We start from the raw sequence: 21,317 nt of genomic DNA, 5'->3' as shown, positions 1-21,317 counted from the left end.
TGTATATGTTCTTGGATCTGTAACATGAGCGTAACCAGCCTGTAGTCATGCTTATTTGTAAAGCCCTTAATCGCAAAGAGTGTCAAAGGGCTGCACAGACCACCAATCATTACATAGGGCAAGGAAACACTCAAAAACCTTAACATGAGGAAAATGACGAAACCTTGAGAAGGGACCACACATGAGGTAATCCCCCTTCCAGGATGACCAGGCTGCAACGGATGTTGCAATAACAATACTAGTTTGATCACATTACCCCGGTTTTAGCTAACTTGCATTGGCTTCCTGTTAGCTTAAGATGTGATTTTAAGATTCTGTTGGTAGTACAGGTATACAAAATCATGCATGGAGTTGCTCCCTCATATAATTCAGATTTAATTTCCCCCTATGTTCCAGTCCGGAGCCTTCGCTCTGAAAATGCTTGTCTACTAGTGATCCCAAGAGCCAAGAAGAGATCCGCAGGTTCGAGCGCATTCTCCATTCAGGCCCCGGTGCTGTGAAATGCTCTTCCCCCTGAGATTTGATCTGCAACCTCAGTGGAAATGTTTAAATCCAAGCTTAAAACACACACACATTTATTCTATAGCATATGAATAACCTATATTTTATGTTGACAATATATACGGCGGCGCAGTGGTTAGCGCTTGTGCGGCACAGTTCATGTCATGGGAACCAGTCGTGGGTTCAAATCCAGCTCCAGACTTCCTGCACAGTTCTGAGGTCGTGAGATCAAACCTCCTGTGTGGAGTTTTTATGTTCTCCCCGTGCTTGCGTGGGTTTCCTCCGGGCACTCCGGTTTCCTCCCACGTTCCAAAAACATGCATTTCAGGTGAATTGGCCGGTCCAAATTGTCCATAGGTGTGAATGAGTTGTCTGTCCCTGTGTGCCCTGCGATTGGCTGGCAACCAGTTCAGGGTGTCCCCTGCCCACTGCCCGGAGATGGCTGGGATGGGCTCCAGCCCCCCCGCGACCCTAATGAGGATAAGCGGTACGGCTAATGAGATGGGAATATCTGTGTATTATTTGCCCTCATGGAGGTTTTAGATCAGGGAATGGTGTCATAATAGTCTGTGTTTTGCAATAATCTGTTGTCTGTGCAGCCCTTTGAGACTCTTTGTGATTAAGGGCTACACATATAAACATGACTTGGCTTGACTAGTTCCCTTAATAATGGACAGGATTATTGTATTGATATAAAAGACTAGATAAAATATTTTAAAGAGTAACAAAACAAGAATGTGAACAACGCAAAAAATATTATATTTATCGGTCAGAGATCAAGAAAGTCAAAGAAAATGAAAATTAATTTCCGTACTGTTGTTAGTTTATTTATTATCCGGTTATAAGCTCTATCACCCAGATAAGAGGGATGTTTGGGATTAAAGATTGTCACTTGTAAACAAAATTGAAGACACTTTCAAGACCTTTTTTTGCATTTATCAAATTAAGACTCGAGTTCTTAAGACCCAACATGAACCTTGTATCTGAAATCAAAGTTCAACGCCTTCAATGTTGAGCTGTAGTAGTGAAATAGGGCACTGTTGCCCTCCGCTCCAAGTTTGACCCGTCTAACACAGTGGTATCCAAGTTTGTGTCCGCAGGCACCAGGTAGCCCCCTGGAAGCACCTGAGTAGCCTGCGGACTGGTTGTGAAAATAGCTCACCAGTGATTTTCTAGGAAATTTGATTTTTAACTAGCATGACAAATCATTGTCATGATCAGTGTCTTTAAAAGACAATATTTTAGTGCTTATTTTAACCTGCTTACTTCTAAAAATTGGTATCCCTTTGTGCTAATGATTAACTAATGACTGGTCACGTTGATAAAAAAAGGCTACAAATCCCTGGTCTAGCGTATGTAACAGAATCAAAAAAAGGAATCGATTTTTGCAATAAAATTTGCAATCTACTATATAAAACAAGAAATTGAAAAATTCAAATTCAAACAAGCAATTCCAAATGGCCAGCACATTTTGACATAACTTAAAAAATAAATGTCACTGGTCATTGTTACTACTTTTGAAATGCTTGAGACAAATAATAAATGTGCAGACTGTGAGAAAACAAGTACATTTATTCACATTTAATTATCCACCAACTACAATAATGAAGAAAAGCGTCTAGTTTACTTGCACGGACAGATTAATGTAAATACGAATGACGAAGACCCCAAAATTTCCAAAAGCATGTTGATGCAAAGCTGTAGCTCAGTTTACTGTCGTCCTTCTGAGCTATCATGGGCAGATTTGAGGATGGAGACGGTCAGTGGAGTTCAACATCGTTGCTTTTGACAAGCATAGAAAGTGAAGGTGATTAAATGGAAGGAATGGCTGTTTCAGTTACCGTATTTTCCGGACTATTAAATCGCACTTGACTAGGGGGGGGAAAAAAAAAAAACTATTTGGTAGCAGAGAAAAATCAAAATAAAGTACTTGGGATAATTTTACGAGTAAACAGTTTTACATATATATATATATATATACATATACATGCACACATATGGTTTACATTCTCCACAACTGGTCCTTTGGAAGTGTATTTAACCCTTATTTTTGCTGGTTAACTTTACTAAGTGCTTGACCAAAAGTAGATACACTTTCACAAAATTCTAGTTATATTAGTTTAAAGAATGAAAAGTACCAGGTTGAATAGAATACAAATGAAAGCAAATAATGCTACTCAGCACGAAGGAAGTGTTAAATTTAATTAATTTTGATATCTTACGTTTTAGTTCGAATTCAGCCATACATGTTTGCTTTTATGAAATAACATCAATCCCATTCAGCTGTTTTTCAAGCTTTTTTTTTAATGAACAACAAGTTTATTCAAATTGGAAGCAATTTTGTCCATCGAGTTTAACAAAAAACAGCATTTTAGTGAGATTAACCACTGTAGTCTTTGCGGTTACTTGTAAGCTAAATGAACATTTCCATCAGAGAATAATCAAGTTCACAAAACATTATCACCTTTTTGAGAGAGAAAATACAGAAATTGGCAGTATTTTTGTAATGGATGAGAGGATTTTAACAAAATCATACATTTTTTTATGAATTAAAATGTTTATAGATTTGAGTCCAGTCTTGTAAGGAACTACATTTCCATTTTTCATGAGTTCACAACAATGCACTCAGATTGTGGTCGTACTTTGTGTTTATTAGTAGGATTAAGTCTAGTTTTCATAATTTGAAGTGCGGCAAATATATATAATGGTTGACTAAATAAACACCACTTCACAAAGTTAACATTTTGGAAAAGGGACAACTATCAACTAAAACAAGTCTACTCTTACTCAAATACCCATATTTCCCGCTACATAACTAAGTCCAGTACATTATTCTTTCCTCTGAGGCACTTCTACAAAACTGAAAAAAAACTAAAGAGGAATATCAAGGGGGGGTTCCTTTTTGATAAGGCAGTCTATAGCCGCAGAATAATCCGTTTCAGTTCCAATTAGTCCTGCCTTTCTAAATCCTAACAAAATGTTCTCAGTTGTCACCGAATCCCAAGCTATTTTGATCCATTCAAGTATTTTTGGAATAGAAGCATGATGCCGCTTTCCAGTTTCTGTGTTTCTATGTTCATCGCCCATAATCCACTGCACCCACAGGCGGTGCAACGTTACCTTAAAGATTGGGTTCACAGAGAGGTCCAGTGGCTGGAGAGCATTGGTTAAGCCTCCGGGTACAATTACGGGTATGGAATTGTAATCTTCCAGTTTTGCTTTCACCAGGTGTGCCATGTGCACTAGCTTTTTGTCCATCACTAGCAAAGATTTGCGCATTGTAAAGAAGCCATCAGGGCGCATCGGGAAGCAACTTGTGAGCCAAACGTTCATCATTTCCTGATCCATCCACCCCTTCTCATTCACAGCCACCATGATGCCGGATGGGGGTGGGATTTCTGGTGCAGATTTCTCTGCAAAAATTACCAACGGTGGCAATTTTGAGCCGTCGCCGCAACATGCAAGCACCACGGTGAAACGGGATTTATCATAGCCTGGTTTCATTGCATTGGAATTCTTTTCGCCTTTCTCTGTCGCACCCTTACCCGCGGGAATGTAAAAATTTAGGCGGATTTCATCCATGTTGATGATGTGATCCGGCGTCACGCTATGCTCCACTACTTGCTTTTTAACAAAATCAAGAAATTGATCAATCTTCAGTTGGTAATCAGCTGGCGGTTTGGGGGCTGCCCCGGACCGCTGTCTGATTGAGAGCTGATTACGCTGTAAGAAGCGGAAGCACCAAGAAGGTCCTCCTGAAAAGTCAGTGATATTCAACGCATTGGCGATGTCCCGGGCGTGTAGATGTAATTTCACTTTCGACAAGACTCTCCCTGCTGCGCGTTGTTCAAGCACCCATTGGCGAAGTTGCTCCTCCAGCTGTGGCCATTTGGCTTTAAGCCCCCGATTAGCTTTTTTTGTTTTCTTCATCATAGCCAGAGTAGCTTCGGCTTTACGCCAATCCCTAACAAGTTTCTCATTTACTCCAAAGTGTCTCTCTGCAACCCGATTCCCGTTTTCCACTGCATATTTCACAACTTGCAGCTTGTACTCCGCAGAGTAAGATTTTCTTTTGGGAGGCATTGTTGTTCAGTTCCTCTCAGCTGACTTAATAAGACAATATTTACAGTTTAAATTGTTGCTACAATAGTTTATCAAGCCCACTTGTGGGTTAAATTATATATTTCTTATTTATAACTTGCTCTGGAGTATACGTCCCAGGAACAGCAAACTAGTGAAAAAGGCGATTTATAGTCCATAAAATACGGTAATCACGTTAACAAGTCTGTTCTTGCATTAGATCACTGAAGAATCACTTCTCATACGGTCTTATAAAAGGTAGTGTAGCGGGAAGTCTAGAGATTAGTTGCACGCTGAGTCATCAGACCTGTCCACCCCTAATCATAGGGTTAACAGACAGGACGTCATTGATCTAGAGACCCGCACACCAATAACCTTAAGTCCTTATGGGAGATCCACATGTGATCATACACGAAAAACAGTCGCCTTACAGGTAAGATGGCAGATCCTTCTCGACCACCTGCAAGGAAAATACATATAGTTTCACCTTTATTTAAATGCAAAACTGAATTTATAAAGAAAAAGTAAATGTCGCTTACGGAGGGGTCGTCTGTTGGGCCGTAGCGCTTTACCACCTGTCCCTCTTTATTTATTAGAAACTGTCCGGAAAAAGATCATTTTATTCTCAAAGCGGGATAAAAAAAAATTGCAGGACCGAAACAGTACCATTACAGGCATAATAAGCAAGTTACCTTTGTGAAGTTCCATTTGATGTTACTGAAAAAAAAACATGAAACATTTTGTTACTTTTTAAATTCATTTCCAACAATGTCATAAAAGGGTTAAAAAAACAAAAACAAAACAACAATTAGTACTTTGGACATGTTCGGATGAGTGACTCACTACTTTTAAAGAGAAGATTGTTAAAACAGAAAGGTTCGAGACGCAGCTAGTCATCTGTTAGCACTAGAGGAATTCCCAGCAAAAAGAGTTGTAGATTGCACGGATCCAAGTGTTTCTTATGAATTATTGGTAAACGTACTTTCCAAGGAATCCTTTTCCGTTAGGCTGAGCTTTCATCCACTTCCAAAGAGGATGAGCGTTGTTTCCATTCACATCAATTTTACTGAAGAGGTCAAAGTCTGCATTGTAACCTTTGGCGAACTCTTTAATCTCTGCTTCAGATCCAGGCTCCTAGACCAACACCAAACAATTTCAGAGCATGTGTGCCAAGTGATGTAAAAATACTAGTGTGTGTGTGTGTGTGTCACTACAAACACTGAGACTTAAACCAGATATTTTTAAACTGAATTTATCAGAATTTGATCCATTGGTTACACTCCCCCCCACAAATAATTCAGGGGTTTTCTTATTACATATATATAAGGAGGTTTATTCCTGAATATCAAGGACACAATAAAAGTCCCAAATAGTTACTAAGAAGAAGTAACTTTTTTAATTAATGCTTTACAATAGCATATTACAATGAAAAAAACTTTCATAATCAAGTAACACATAGATTCTAATATCATAAAAATCTCTTAATTGCCATGAAATGCAACCAATCAGATTTATTAATCATGAATTTGTTTTTATTTAAAAAGAAACAAATCAAAGCATTTTAAAAGATATTTCATCTTTAGCTAAAAGGAAAAAAAAAACAACCGAGTCATGTGTTCACTACTCAGCTAAAAAAAATTGATTCAGCATTGATTAAAAAAAAATCTTGACCCAGTCCTATTTATACTGCAAAAAATGCAAAAAATATCAATATCTATTAAAAAAAATGCTATTTTTTAGATTTCACACCAATAATATATACCGGAGCCATATCCCTTAGTGGGAGATGGCTAGAGTCAAGAACACATTCTGACTCTTTCTGGGAAATTGATACAGAGGAGGGGATTCCCAACCCCCTCGCTCAACCCAACTGATGTGTTGGGAGTCATTAGGTGACCAAACCTCCCAAATCCAACACCTAATGCCAAGCAGGGAGGCAATGAGTACCAATGTTATAGGTCTTAGGTATGACCCGGCCGAGGCTTGAACCAGCAACCTCCCAGTCTCTAGGCGGGCGCCCTACCTCCAACGCTACCAAGCTTTTAGATTTCACACCAATAAGCGAACAACAATTTGATGGATGAAAAAAGGGCATTGACACATCAAATTTTCTTTAGTAAACCACAAAAAAAGAAGACATTTTTATTTTTGAACGTTATCTGGCACCCAAGTTTGACCCTGGTGCTTTAACATATTAGTGCAAAGTATCTGGCATTTTTTTAAGAAAACGTTAGTGTCAACATAGATGATTGCCGAAATAGAGATTAAATTTGCATATTTACTACATCAGATATTTATAGCCATGCTCCATGGCCCAACTACTCAGTGGTGCTGGGGCCTTAATGTTTGGTGTTAGGTTGGGTAAAGCTAAGGTGAATGGATGTGAAATTGTTCTCGACTCTAGCCACCTCCCCATTAGGGGGATATCGCTTTGGTAGATAGGTAGGTGCTGATAACCCAATGGCAATTTAAATAGAGAAAACCACTACCAGACAAACTTACCTGTCCTCCAAACTGGTTACAGGGAAATCCTAAGATACGTAAACCCTTCTCAGCGAGCGAAACGTGCATTTCCGCAAGCTGAGTATAGTTTACAGCGGTCTTTCCTCATTTGGAAGCCACATTTACAATGATGCACACGTAACCCCTGTTTTATAAACACAAAACATTGTACAAATCTGTTAAGACTTCAGAAGAGCAGTGGATAGTAGTGTCAGTAAGCCAGGTCGCCCATTTACAGTATTAGAGTTAGAGTCATAATATATTAAGTCCCACTGCATTGGAGAATATGACACTGGTTTGTGAAGATATATGAATGCATTTATGGATAAACAAAAATATTGATTCTTCGGGACTTCAAAGCGAAAATATTAATTACAGAGGCAATACTGCTTGACTGCCACTAGTATCAAAAGAGACAATGAGAACGAGACCTCGAATAGTAAATCTTGTAAAAATACAAATTTCTCGACTTATGATATTTTATAAAATTTAACATTGGTATAATAGTTTAGTGATTTTGGCCCAGTATTCAAATCAATTTATTAACTTAAAGGTTTTTGTGCCACTAGGAGGCTTCAATTCGCCATCACTACTAGATAGTACTCCAAGAATGGCACGACGGCTACGTGTGCCATGCAAAATGTCACTTTACCTGTATTTTTCCAGTGACACCTCATTGCCGTCGATATCTTTTGCAGAGAACTCGTAGATGGACTTGGCGCTTTGCCAATCCTTCATTTGCGCACACTGAAAAAGAAAAAAAAATCAGTTAGCACTAAAACATAAACGAGTCGATACCTGCACCAGTTAATGTGCTGATGGGTATTGGAACACATCCCGATCCCACGCCTACACTATCACTTCTGGTTAGCATAACCTTTACTCCCGTCGTGTCACAGAACCACACAATTCCTGTTTGCTAATGTAGCAACCTAAAATAGTTTCGCAATTTAAAAAGTAAGGCTGTTTCAAAATGCATACTCTTTATAACACAAGCTTGATCATATTAATTGCTGTAACTGCCTCGGTTTCTTTCGACGTCTAAGAACGGACTTAAGCTAAGTAAACTGATTTTGCACCACTACCGTTGATAGCATACAACGTTAACAGCGGGAGTTGTGGCGTAAGCATTTCATAACCAGGAGACTTAAGTCAATGTCGTCGCAATTCGGAAGAAAATGCGAATCACGGGAATTGAAAACACCTAACCCGGCCATTGTGGTCCGTCGATTCAAAATATGTAAACCGCACCAACGTCGGACCCGTTTCGCTGTTACACCGCGTATTAAAAATAGTCATTGAAAATGACGTTGCAGGTGGTAGCCAAATGAAACCAATCAATATAATAACTACAAAGTTGGGTAACAGTATCGATAGGATTAAATGTCCTACCATCGTTCTTGTCACACCTCTGCTCCCGATCACTCCTAATAACACGGAAGACGTTCGCAGTAACCACATGGCACCAAGCAATAGCGCCAGCGAACGTTGTTACGTCATGTGTTAAGCACAACCCACCCAATATTTCACGTTTGAATAACGCCCATGTTTAGTAACAAAATAATGAAATTATCAACCGAATGCACTTTGACTTTTTGGGTAAAAATGAAAATCACGTTACATGAAAAAAGTCACATGGTTAAAGAAATGAACGAGACTGGCCTGAATGCAATATATTTTGACAGCTTTATAAATGGTAAATGATCTGCATTTATATAGCGCTTTTCAAGTCAATGTAGACCTCCCAAAGCGCTTTACAGTGTGCTTAACACTTACACATTCGCACACACACTCACACACCAATAGGGAGTCAGTCATGCAAGGCACCTACCTGCTTAATGGGGGCATTGGGGATCCAGTGTATTGCCCAAGGACACTTCGATAAATAACACGGAGGAGCTGGAAATCGAATCTGCGACCTATTGATCCCAAGATGACCGCTCTACCTCCTAATGCCGCCTTATGGGTGTGAAAATACGTTTTTTGTGTACAGCACTTTATCTTCGGCTGGTGCTGTAATAAAGGGCTTTCTAAATGAAATGGAGTTGAGTTGAAACTTTCATAATTTTGTTAAAAAAAACAACTATGTATTCACAGTGATACATTTTATGGCTATTTAATATTTGTTTTTATGTTGATTTTTCTTCAAAAAACAAATGTTTTGGGTGGCATTTGGTCTGAAATGTGTGAAAACCTGGCAAAATTCAACTACCTATCTTCATGTGTCAGGGTTTTAGATCTGGGGATGGTGTAATTTGCAATATTTTGAGGTCTGTGTCGCCTTTTGAGACTCCTTGTGATTAAGGGCTATACAAATAAACATGACTCGAGACTGTCTCCTTTGCACAAACAAATTCTACTTTGCAGAAAATCACTCTGTGTGCATAACTATTCTAATAACAACTACGATTTACATCGGAAAAAATCATATATTTTTTAAGCTTGGTTTGAGAGGAACATATGGTCATTTTTACACCTGACGGATGATAATGGTGGAATATCTATGCATCTATCTACCCTGGTCATATGCCTCGGGACACAAGAAAGCGGCCATGTCACTCGGTTCAGGTTGACAGCTTTCACTGGTTCACCCCTGCCGCATCATACAGGTGCCCTGCCCATCCCTTAGAATGCGTCCAAACATCCCACTATCCTTTCACAGCACCTCTCCACTCATTCCGATCACCAACAAGAGCTCTAACTTCCACTATATTTAGACCTATTTCCTGCAGTGCACTCATAAAACTATCCAACCACGTCAATCGCGGCCTTGGTGGAATATAAAGTTGTGAAAACTTTGCAAATGGGACTTCTACCCAATCAAGACACATTTTAACAAATTGGTGAATGCCGTTCCAAAGCAATTTGTTTCTTAACAGCTGAGATTTTGAAATATTAACATATAAACTCCTACATATCTACCACTCATTTACAGGGAATATCAATTCTGGACACCAAATGTAAAAAAAAACTTCATAAGACAATCATTAATCAAGATCACATTTCCTGAGAAATAAAACAAAAAATGAAATTCATAAAACATTTCATGACACTTTGATAAATAGATTGAGAACCACGTATTAAAAATTACCTACACCCCTCAAAGTGGGGTTTGTAGTTTGTGGCGTGGTGTCCTTAAAAAGTTTAAAGTATAATATTTTCTCTAATGCCCAACTGAATACAAAGACCCCTTCTGCTTTGTTTCCATTGCACCTATCTGCTTTAATCAAGCCTGTTCAGGACTGAACAACACACTTAAGAGATAGAAAAAAAGAAGTCTATTCGAGCGCGTCAATGAAATGCGCATGTGTTAGTTACTCTGCCGATATCTACTTGCTTAAAGTCATGGTTGCAGCCTTAATTTTTCAAATCTCGCCCCCCACCTATAAATAGTTTCATTTGACTTTGCTAAGCCTCGGACAATCTTTCGGAGCGATCAGTTCAAACGTGTCTGTACACAATACTGTATTAAATATTGATTATCCTTTTTTTGTTAAAAAGTAAAATTAGATCAAACTTAACGGATACCGGCGTTTACCTCTCGTTTTCGCGGTGTGTCTGCGTATCGCGAGATTTCGTGGACATGACATCATTTTAGCGGGTAGTTCGTTGGCGGAAAAAGCTTCAGTCTGTCGTCGAAAGTGTAACAGTCTCTCTTTTAAACTGTTCCGCTGGTAACAACCTAAAAACAAAAACCTTACAGTAGGTGTTAATATTTAAAGACCTTTGAATATTCAAGTGGGTATCGTCGTTGGAAACGCTGCACTTCATAACACATGAGGTAATTTCTCTTACCGTTTTGTTAGATTTGTGTGTAAGTAGTGCACCTGTGCTTTAAAATGTAGGGACAATTTTGTTTCAATTCAAATACATTGTAACAATGCTTTCGCCTTATTTATTCAATTAGCCTCAATTCATCACATTGTGTTACTTGCTTTGTTGTACACGTTTTTTTTGTGTGCGCTCTTCATTCATGTATAATATTCACCATGCTAACAGTTAACAACAATACAAAATTAGTGTGACAGCAAATGCTGTTTTAAAAAAATAAAACTCCACTAAAAGTTCACTTGTATGGGTGTGTTGGTCTGTACAAAATTAAAAAACATCAGTTGTTTTCCCTCTGGCTCTCTGAATTTCAGATGGATTCTTCAGTCAGCACTAAAAACGCCCTAACAGACCGCTGTGCCAAGTTCAGAAACAAGAAAAACATATCAAGTAAGTTAATTTTGGTTTTATTTCAACTCGTTGATTCTTAAATGACCTTTATGTTCTCTACAGCAGGCATGCAAAACATAGTCATGCTTATTTGTATGGTTTAAGATCAGGTAATTGTGTCATTGTAATCCTGTGCAGTCCTTTGAGACATTTTTGTGATTAAGGGCTATATAAATAAATTTGACTTGACTTGACTATAGCCCTTAATCACAAAGAGTCTCAAAGGGCTGCACAGACCACAGGTCATTACAAACCACAGACTATTACAACACCATCCCCTGATCTAAAACCTACATGAGGGCAAGGAAAAACTCAACCTTGAGAAGGGACCGCACATGAGGTAATCCCCCTTCCAGGATGACACGGCTGCAATGGAATAATAATGTTGCAATAATAAATAATACACCACTATTGTCAACATAAAATATAGGTTATTCATACGCTATAGAGTAGAAGTGTGCTTTAAGCCTACATTTAAACAGTTCCACTGAGGTTGCAGATTGAATATCAGGACGAAGAGCATTCCACAACATTGAGGCCCAAATGGAGAACGCTCTCGAACCTGCGGATCTCTTCGCTCTTGGGATCACTAGTAGACCAGCATTTTCAGAGCGAAGGCTACGGACCAGAACATAGGGGGGAATTAAATCTGAAAGATATGAGGAAGCAAGTCCATGCATGATTTTGTATTACCAACAGAACCTTAAAAATACATCTTAAGATAACAGGGAGCCATTCAGGTTAGCTAAAATCAGGGTAATGTGATCAAACTTGTTATTGCAACATCCATTGCAGCCTGGTCATCCTGGAAACGGGATTACCACACGTGTGGTCCCTTCTCAAGGTTTCTTAATTTTCCTCATGTTGAGGTTTTTGAGTTTTTCCTTGCCCTCATGTACGTTTTGTCTCAGGGGATGGTCTAATGATAGTCTGTTGTTTGGTTTGAACAAATTTATTGACACTAATAACAGAAAACAATCAATTAAGCACATTCACAATATTATATTTCAATATGACGTTTAACAGCAAACACAATGTGAGGTTTGAACAACCCTTCTCGAAAATCTTAATAGCAATCAAGCATATTCACAATTTCATTATATAACATCTTTGTTAGCGTCGATAGATCCGTCCAGGCCAAAGTTGATTGTTTTTGGTCTGAACAAATCCACCGACACCAACAGCAGCAAAACAAACACGACAATCTCAACAGCCATCAAGCATAGTCACAATTTTGTTATATTGACAATATTACGTGATGATATGACGTTTTAACATTTTTTCCTGACATTTTCAACATCAATTAAACAATTTCAGAGTTAGTATCTTTTAACAGTAGTTAACCAACCTGTAAAGGGCAATACTATTGTGCAAGGGCATAGCTCTGCCATCCCACCCTCCCAAGCAGCATCCTTCCAGTCCTCTGTGTGGGTCCTCTCCCTTCTTTCTTCTACTTTCCACAACCCAGGCCGTTGCTGCCGGGACCCCCACAGTGTAGCTCTGGTTTCCCCCTCAGGGTGGGTGCAGACGATTCTTCTTTATGGCTGCGTCCTAGGCCCGCCGCTCGCAGATTGTATGGTATCTGCAGCCATTTGGAGCGCAGCCACGGGAGGGGATCTGCCTGCACCTCCATACCAGCAGGTTTCTGGAGGTCCAGATGGCGTCCTTGATGGTGGTGAGAGTGAGCCAGTCCCTGGCAAAGTCGTTCCGAGACCTCCTCGACCGACTCACCCCGTAAAGCACGTACTGTGCATCAGGGACCTTCCCTGCTGGCAAGTCCGGGAACTTTCCTAGTTGGTCGGCCATTGTCCACAAGTCCTCTGCAGCGTTGCACTCACAAAAAAAGGTGCCTCACCGACTCCTGGGCGCCACAGCCAGGTCGAGGGCATGTCGAAGTCGCTGACATTCCTCGGTGGTGCATTACGGCTCTGACTGGGAGAACCTCATGAGCCACCATCCATGACAAGTCTCGTAGTCTGTTTGGGAGGGCAGGATGATTCACGTTGCTCCAAACCGTTGTAGGTTCGCCAAACGCAAGCCCCCGCACAGGACTTACTGTTGCTCGCCCTTGCACAATAGCAATAAGGGCCCTGTGGTTTTGTAAAGTGTGACATTCTTGTGTTTCCAAATCAAACTTCTTGAAAAAATCCCGAATAAAGAGATGTGTTGGTGGCAAGTTAAATGAAACTGGAATCAAACGATTGTTTGGTTCAAGCTTTAGCTTCCGCAAATATGAGCCCATCCAAAACCGGGTCATCGCTTGACTTTTCGGGTTGTTGGGTGGGCCCACAGCGTTTTGGAAGTGGAGAGAGACATATTTGCTTCCCAGGAAAAGCTGGAGGTCAGGCACTCCTTTCCCCCCTTTTTCCTTTTTTCTTTTCATTGTATCTCTTTTTATCCTTTCCCACTTTGAGCCCCAGACAAAGTGAAAGATGGCTCGGTCCAGTTGTAACAGCACGTTTCTTTTGGGCATAAAAACTAAACTGATTGACAAAAGCAGTGGGTGGATGATCGCTTTGATGATTAGGACCTTCCCCTCTATTGTCAGTTTTCTTAGTGACCAAAAAACAAGTCTTTGCTTAACTTTCCTTGTCACGTCATCCCAGTTGGTCTCGCCTCCTCCATCCACATTTAATTTTATCCCTAGGATTTTCTGGTCTGTCTTTAACACCGTCAGTGGGAGTCCTGCCTTTTCTGTCTCTTTCCACGGTCCATAAAACTTCAGTTGTGATTTTTCTCTATTTAGCCTTGACCCAGACGCCCTCCCAAACAGGTCAGTCAAGTCAAGGGCTCTTCCAACAGATGCGCGGTCAGTACATGAAATATTAAAATCATCCATGTACAAAACACACTTGGTAATTTGTCCCCCACTTCCTGGGATATTGATCCCTTCGACAAATCTATCTTTTCTTAACATTTGTGCCAAAGGTTCAATGCAAAGAACATAGAGAAGGGGAGACATAGGGCAACCTTGACGTACACCGCAGTTGATCTCGATTGCTTCCGATAAATTCCCGTTAATCATGAATTTGCTGTAGATGTCTCGGTATAGCAGTCCCACCCACTTGATGTATTTTTGGGGAAAACCACATTTTTGCAATACCCTGAAGAGGTATTGGTGCGAGACTCGATCAAAGGCTATCTCAAAGTCTAGGTTTAGGACCGCTAGTCGCATGTTTCTGTCTCTCGCATAACAAATGGTGTCCCGGATCAGCATGAGACTGTCGCTGATCTTCCTTCCCACGATGGCACAGGTTTGGTCCGGATCAACCAAGTCTCCCAAGACTACAGACATTCGTGTTGCTAGAAGCTTGCTGAAAATTTTACAGTCCACGTTTAAAAGCGTTATGGGTCGCCAGTTTTTTAAGTCAGTTTTGTCTCCTTTTTTTTTGCAATAGAGTAACTATCCCTATTCTGAAACTGTCTGGCATGTTGTCTCGACTGGAAAATTCGTTAAAAACAGTAATCAGATCTGGTGCTAAAATATCCCAAAAAGTCCGGTAAAATTCGAGGTTGAGCCCGTCCTCTCTGGGTGATTTGCCTTTTTTCATAGTCTTTATGCAATCATTCAGTTGGTCTTGGGTAAAGTCAGATGTTAAAAAGGGGTCTTGACGCACTGATCTTGAAATATGATCTAATACATGCCCCATTTCATTCTCATGTGTTTCCTTTTTTTCATATAATTTTTTGTAGTAGTCTTCGACTAATTTGGGTATTTCACTACTTTCCTTTGTTATTTGCCCGTTTTCGTTTTGAAGTTTAAAAAGCCCCTTATTTTTGCTCATAATTTTTTTTTAAAAAGTAGCGTTTACATTTTTGCCAAGGCTGAGCCACCTAACGGTGCAGTGATAGCTTATGTCACCATGTTCAGCCTCATTTTCCTCCAACAAACTGTCTGTGATTTAAAGCTCTCGCTCTGATGAAGTTAACTATTTTAGTGACAGAATCAACAACATGTTTCATTTTTAACACTGTCTTACGCAACACTTCCTGATGTATAATACAATGCAAAAATGTCAATTTCTGATCAGGGTTCATTTCTGTCACCATATCCTGCATTCTCTTTAAAAGTCCAACATTTTTCCCGGCCAGATTTGGACAACCATCTGTTGTCACAACTGCAAGCTTGTTCCATTTCAGTCCTAACATGTCCATACATGCGTTTACCTCTCTGAACAAGTCATTACCTGTGGTTGTCCCTTTTATTGACTGCATGGCTGCCAACTTCTCCGTGATTTGAAAGTCTGCGGTTATCCCACGTAAGAAGATGAGCAGCTGGGCGGTGTCACGTACATTGCAGCTCTCATCCAAAGCCAGAGAAAAAAAAGTCAAAGTCGGCCGCTCTTTTCTTCAGCTGAAGCTCTAAATTTCCCGCGATGTCCTCAATCCGCCTCGTTACAGTGCGTCGGGAGAGTGAAACGTTCTCAAACGCGCCCTTTTTTTCTGGGCACATCAGCTCAGCAGAGTCCAATAAACACTCCTTAATAAACTCTCTGTCGGAAAATGCCTTACTTTTTCTGGCAATTTTATGAGAAATTACATAACTTGTCCTGACGGCTGCATCTCTGGAAGTGTGAAGTTTAGTGAAAAATCCTTGTTGGGTTTGTAGTTTTGCAAGCAATGCATCAGACTCCCTTGCACGCTCTTCACCAGACAGGTTTCTGTATTTATCTTCATGCTTGGTCGTGTAGTGGCAATTCAAATTATATTCTTTAAACACAGCAACCTGTGTACCACAGACTAAGCACACTGCTTTACCTTTAATTTCTGTAAAGAAATATTTGGCAGTCCATGTCTTGTTGAAAATACGGCATTCGTTATCAACTTTTCTTTTCTTGGGGTGTGCCGACATCTTGAGGGTACCCTGGCGAACAGTATCACCTTCACTCACTCAGGTGTATACGCGCGTGAAGGCGCTAAGTCTACGACGTGTATATGTAGTCAAAATAAAATTTCAAAATAAAAGTTTAAAAAAACTGTTTAATTTATGGTGTTTATGATTGGTCTTACGCGGGCCGGACAGGGACGTACAAAGGGCCGGATGTGGCCCGCGGGCCGTAATTTGCCCAAGTCTGTGTTAGGATGAAATAGCGTTGGAGTCTTCTTTGTAGTCCCGACATGCATTTCATCTCTTTAAGTTTCTTGTTTTTCCCTGCATTTTTAAAAAAAGGTCTGTGTTTGCAATAATCTGTGGTCTGTGCAGCCCTTTAATACTCTTTGTGATTAAGGGCTTTACAAAAAAACATGACTACAGGCTGGTTACGCTCATGTTACAGATCCAAGAATATATACACTATTCACTCAACATTTAAAAATCTTATGTGTAGATGAATGTACACGCAAAAAATGCATGATTCACACTGGATTCATTTTAATGGTACAGGAGACATATGAAAAGTGGCTTTGAAAGTCCTTAAAAGTGCTTTGCATTTGGCCATGAAAAACGTGTACGAACCCTCAAGCTCACAGTCCGTGGGTCAATTGCGGCCCGCGGGGAGATAGTTTGAGGCCCTGGCTTTAAGATTCCAGTCCAAAGGGTCAATATGTATTATTAGGAAAAATATAAATAACTTTTAAAACATGCAAAAATATATGAACTATTAAATAAACATGCATGATTAAATCCGCATGCCGTGAATTTGCGAGTTTGTCAAAAACAAAAGCAAGTCTCTTGATAATTTACTTTAAAAGTTATGATTTAATTTATAATACAAACCAATATGCTCCTTCCAATATGAGGACAGTAAAAGTGAAAAAGAACTGAGGTCCAGCAAAGGTTCTATCCATGTTTGGGGCTACTTATCTGCTTAAATAGGTTTTTTTCTGTGACGAGCAATAATACAAAAAAAGGCAACGCTCAAGGTTAACTAACAATATTTAAATTACATTGTGAAGTGTGCTGCTACTCAGAATTTGACGTCTAATATTGATGCACTTGTGAATGCCAAGATATGTCAAGTTTCAGGAGCCCGCAGCAAATAGAACTCAGGAGTGCAGGAATAAAGGTGACATAGAACGACATTTGTCTGGATGCATCTTAAAAATGAGATTTATCTGATTTCATGTTGAAGACAATATTGTGCAGTATTTTCTAAGCTTCAGCAAGCTCAACCTGGTAGTTGTACTTGATGTTGTTGCCCGTTCACTGCTAAAACTCTCATTTTGTATTTCTTTATTTATCTTAAAGCAGTATGACAAGTAAGGCAAGCATATTTTTATTCATAGCTCCCACTTGAGTTTGTTTTACTGTGGTGAGTTGGTTCAAATGTAAAACCCCATTTTTTCCCCCACTTTTAATATAAACAATTTGTTAACACATTCAATGCCAAACAGGAAAGTCATGTTTTCCATTGTTTGTAAAGAAATCTGTTGTGCTTAGAAAATATCCCTTTTCATCCGTGATTGTAATTTGTAGCGTAGGGTATATATGTAGATAGCAGTGAAAAAGAGCTAAATATTTGGCATTGACATTTTTTGATTGACCCGGCCCGAGTGAAACTGAGTCTTGTTCGTCTTTGTTTCATGGAAAGTGAAGAACAGTAGAGAACATTCATTCTTCAAGAAAACGTTTCATAACATATGGTTGTATCTTATGATTGAAAATATTTAGAGAACTTTGAATGAAAGAAACCTTTATTTGGAACATTGTAAAATAAAAACAGGACAATAACTCAACTACAAAAATAATGTTAACATGTTCAAAAAGGGGTAGTAAGAAGCAGACACTTATTTTCCCTACCCCCTCATCTTCCTTTTTAATTAAATTTTACAGATAGATCCTCTTTTGTGTCTTAATATAACAAAATCCCACGGATATCCATATTACATAGGTCGGATATCAATAAATATAATAATAATAGCCACATACGTGATACACTAACCATCGTTGTACTTTCTTTTGGGTAGCTAAGTGAATTCGAGAAAAATATGACTGAAATGCATCAGTCTTCCTGGGTTTATTTCCACCTCTCAATCTATGTGGTATTTGGGTGTTCCCCCTGATTGGTGAAGAAAAAAACATCACTCTATGGTCTTAATTTGGTAATCATAGTCTCTCTTTGGTAAAATCATTTGTCTCACAGTCAAGGGGGCCCTTAGTGCTGAAGTTTGACACAGGAACAACAAGACACAGAGTTGGTAATTTTTATTTTGTGTTTTATCTCTAGGGAATGTGGAGTCGGATACCGAATCCCTCTACAAGGCTGTTCCTCAGCTTGCTAAAACGTTTCGCATCCTAGAGAAAATTGGAGAAGGTGCCTTTTTTTGATCATTTGTGTCATGCATGCTGTATTTTTCTTTGCACACTATTGCAGTTTGAGCTGTTTTTTAACTTTTACATTAGGGACATTCAGCTCAGTCTACCTTGGTGAGGCTCAGATGCGGGATGGGAGCAGAACGATGTTTGCTCTTAAACATCTCATTCCAACCAGCCATCCGACTCGTATTGCTGCAGAACTCCAATGTCTCTGTGTTGCAGGGTTTGTTTATTAGTCACCTACTTTTTATTTGGTCCTCTTATTTACACAATGCTTAAATTAAAAATAAATCTTGCAGGGGCAGGGAAAATGTAATAGGTGTTGAATACTGCTTCAGGAAGGAGAATAATGTCGTGATTGTCATGCCTTATATAGAACATCAGGCAATAGTGGTAAGATATATACTAGATGCACTGCCCCTCATATGTTTGACATGTCCTTTTTAATTGATCTAATAAAGGAAAAATGTCACCACTAGGACATCATCAGCTCACTGAGATTTGAAGAGGTCCGTTTGTACATCTATCACTTGCTGAAAGCACTCAAACACATCCATCAGTTTGGCATCATCCATCGGGACATCAAACCTAACAACTTCCTCTACAACAGGAAGGCTAAGACGTGAGTAGAAACCACACAAAACATTTTCTCTACTCAACATTGTTTTATAATTTAACTTTACTACAGTGTATTTATTGTCATAAAACTCAAGCATTTTTCATTTTGAACTTGTCCAGTGCTATGAATCACATGGACTGAACCATTTTGAGGCAGTGGAGTATTTGACGCTACCTTGTTTACATTTTAATTTTGTTCTACTTTTTATGGTTTAATCTAGTGTTTTTCATCATATTTAAACATATCCTGTCCTTTTATTAAGGAAAAGTTTTTTGAATGCTATAATTGTTGGGGATGTTTGGGTTTAATTTGGGGGTGCTTGAGCAAAGAAAGCCACAAGCGAGAACACCAACACGTTTGCTCTATTGTATAGCACTGCTCTAGTAAGCCAAACACTCCTTTTCATAAAATAACAAACTAGAAATCCTTTCAAAAATTGCAAATTGAAGCAAGTGGTAGAGAACGTAAAGAATGGCCTATCAAATGATTAAAAAGGCCACAATCGAAATCCATCAAATTCCCAAATGTCAGCGCAAATAATCGGCCCACATGATAATAGGTCGACCTCTAGTACAGACATGTATTTATCTGGATCTGGCTTATAGTCAGATGTGACTTGTGTATGTACAAAATGTTTTTCTTTAAAAATGTACTAGGTGCGGCTTATAATCACGTGCGCTCTATAGTCCAAAATTTTACGCTATGTTAGTCAGGCACCGGCGTCAGGCTTAACACTTAAGTAGCGATGCCTCACTATGTTGGAAAAATGTGTTTGACGACTATAGACTACAATACAATTACAATTCATTATCGACTATCTCTATTATTGATTTGTTTCAAAAATGCCGATTAATCGTTGGTGCCCTTATTACAATATACTTTGTTTACGGACAATTATTGTCCAAAACAACAACAAAAGAGGATTTGCAATGAGCGTTCGAAAGTTGGCGTCTGAGCTGCTGTCGAGGATTTCTCTCTTGTTTCATTTTAGCAACAACAAATAACATATTGACCACAAGAGGGCACTCAAGGACCACTGCATTTTTCAATGGCAGAACATATACCTTATGCAGAATTATTTAATTTTAACTGCTTTTCCAATTTCATTCAGAAATTTGATTGTATTGAATTTATATACATGTCTGTCCGTGTATATACATATACATATACATCGTATGTAGTGTGTATATATATATATATATATATATATATATGTATAAATGGATGGTGTGCACAGGTTTGCCCTGGTGGACTTCGGCCTGGCTCAGGGAACAGCGGACACTCGGATCGAGCTGCTCAAGGTGGTCAAACAGAAACCTTCACCAGCTAATGCCGGTTGCACCAAGACGAGACCATATAAAGTTCCGCCTAGACCACTCACCACCGCAGCAGCCCCTCCCTCACTGCTGTCCACAATTCACCCACCTTCTTCCTCCATCACTGCCGCAGCCATACGGAAAGTGCTTAGTAAAAAAACACGTTCTGTCACTACCACTGACGGCGCCTCTACTGCTCGCACAAAGCCCATCAAGGTGTCTGCTCTAATTCCTGGTGATTTGGGGTGGGCTGTTTTTACACTCTATAATATGCCGTATAGTTCACTATCTTGTTGTGAAATTAATGTGTGTCTTTTAAATGGATTTGAAGTGAATAGGTAGGGATACATGCTGCCTTTTTTGAAGGTTCTGTGAACTTTTTGTTCCCTTGCATTTAACTAATGAGTTGTTTTTTTGTTAGGAATTGGTATGTGTACGCAAAGCGCAGAGGCCAGTGTTTAGTGAGAAGAACCTTAACAGCTGCGTTTCTTTCTCCACAACAAAACAAACAAGAACACAGGTAAGCTTTTTGTCCTCATCTGTTCAGCCTTTTTCAATTGTGTGAAACTTGGGTTTAACTTGGATGTCTATTGCATTGTAATTTATAACTTCGATCTAATAGTTGGGAAAAGCTACTAAAGTTAGGGAACTCTCAAGTCAAAGGTTCCCCTCCACCCGAGGGGGAACAGCACCTACCCGGACTCCGAGAGCTCTACGAGGCGTTCATCAACCCATCACATGTAACTGTTTCCAGACAGACAGGATCTGCAACGTCTGCCTGTCACGGTAAAGTGCCTGACATTTGCTCTGTTCGTGAACTTTCTCT

The 21,317-nt window shown here is 39.5% G+C and overlaps 2 protein-coding genes across 5 annotated transcripts in view; one reads left to right on the top strand and one right to left on the bottom strand.

The window, feature by feature from the left end:
- Nucleotides 1-2,053: 2,053 nt before the first annotated feature.
- Nucleotides 2,054-8,595, bottom strand: LOC148373861 (phospholipid hydroperoxide glutathione peroxidase-like). Of its 3 annotated transcripts, none has more exons than XM_088329676.1 (7): nucleotides 8,476-8,595; nucleotides 7,736-7,830; nucleotides 7,084-7,228; nucleotides 5,564-5,715; nucleotides 5,274-5,298; nucleotides 5,121-5,180; nucleotides 2,054-5,041 (listed from the first exon to the last, which is right to left on the bottom strand). In XM_088329676.1, the coding sequence occupies exons 1-7, from the start codon at nucleotides 8,542-8,544 to the stop codon at nucleotides 5,009-5,011; spliced, it is 579 nt and encodes a 192-aa protein (XP_088185802.1). In that variant the 5' UTR covers nucleotides 8,545-8,595; the 3' UTR covers nucleotides 2,054-5,008. The 3 variants fall into 3 exon arrangements, with proteins under 3 accessions (XP_088185802.1, XP_088185796.1, XP_088185807.1); XM_088329670.1 differs by lacking the exon at nucleotides 8,476-8,595 and adding an exon at nucleotides 8,293-8,425; XM_088329681.1 differs by lacking the exon at nucleotides 8,476-8,595 and adding an exon at nucleotides 8,065-8,252.
- Nucleotides 8,596-10,401: 1,806 nt separating this feature from the next.
- Nucleotides 10,402-21,317, top strand: part of cdc7 (cell division cycle 7 homolog (S. cerevisiae)) — a 15,240-nt gene continuing 4,324 nt past the window's right edge. The window contains exons 1-9 of one of the 2 annotated variants that reach the window (XM_088329659.1): nucleotides 10,402-10,864; nucleotides 11,226-11,301; nucleotides 18,468-18,554; nucleotides 18,644-18,779; nucleotides 18,856-18,949; nucleotides 19,036-19,178; nucleotides 20,413-20,707; nucleotides 20,913-21,011; nucleotides 21,114-21,277. In XM_088329659.1, the coding sequence (XP_088185785.1) occupies nucleotides 11,226-11,301; nucleotides 18,468-18,554; nucleotides 18,644-18,779; nucleotides 18,856-18,949; nucleotides 19,036-19,178; nucleotides 20,413-20,707; nucleotides 20,913-21,011; nucleotides 21,114-21,277 (1,094 nt within the window). In that variant the 5' untranslated portion in view covers nucleotides 10,402-10,864. The remainder of the gene's footprint in view (nucleotides 10,865-11,225; nucleotides 11,302-18,467; nucleotides 18,555-18,643; nucleotides 18,780-18,855; nucleotides 18,950-19,035; nucleotides 19,179-20,412; nucleotides 20,708-20,912; nucleotides 21,012-21,113; nucleotides 21,278-21,317) is intronic. The other variant, XM_088329663.1, reaches the window with a different exon arrangement.

This window comes from Urocampus carinirostris, chromosome 1 (genome assembly GCF_059441175.1).
Source record: "Urocampus carinirostris isolate Australia breed hairy pipefish chromosome 1, RoL_Ucar_1.0, whole genome shotgun sequence".
Taxonomy (NCBI): Eukaryota; Metazoa; Chordata; class Actinopteri; order Syngnathiformes; family Syngnathidae; genus Urocampus; species Urocampus carinirostris.
The sequence above is the reverse complement of the archived record's forward strand: the minus strand, read 5'-3'. Positions and strand labels throughout refer to the sequence as shown.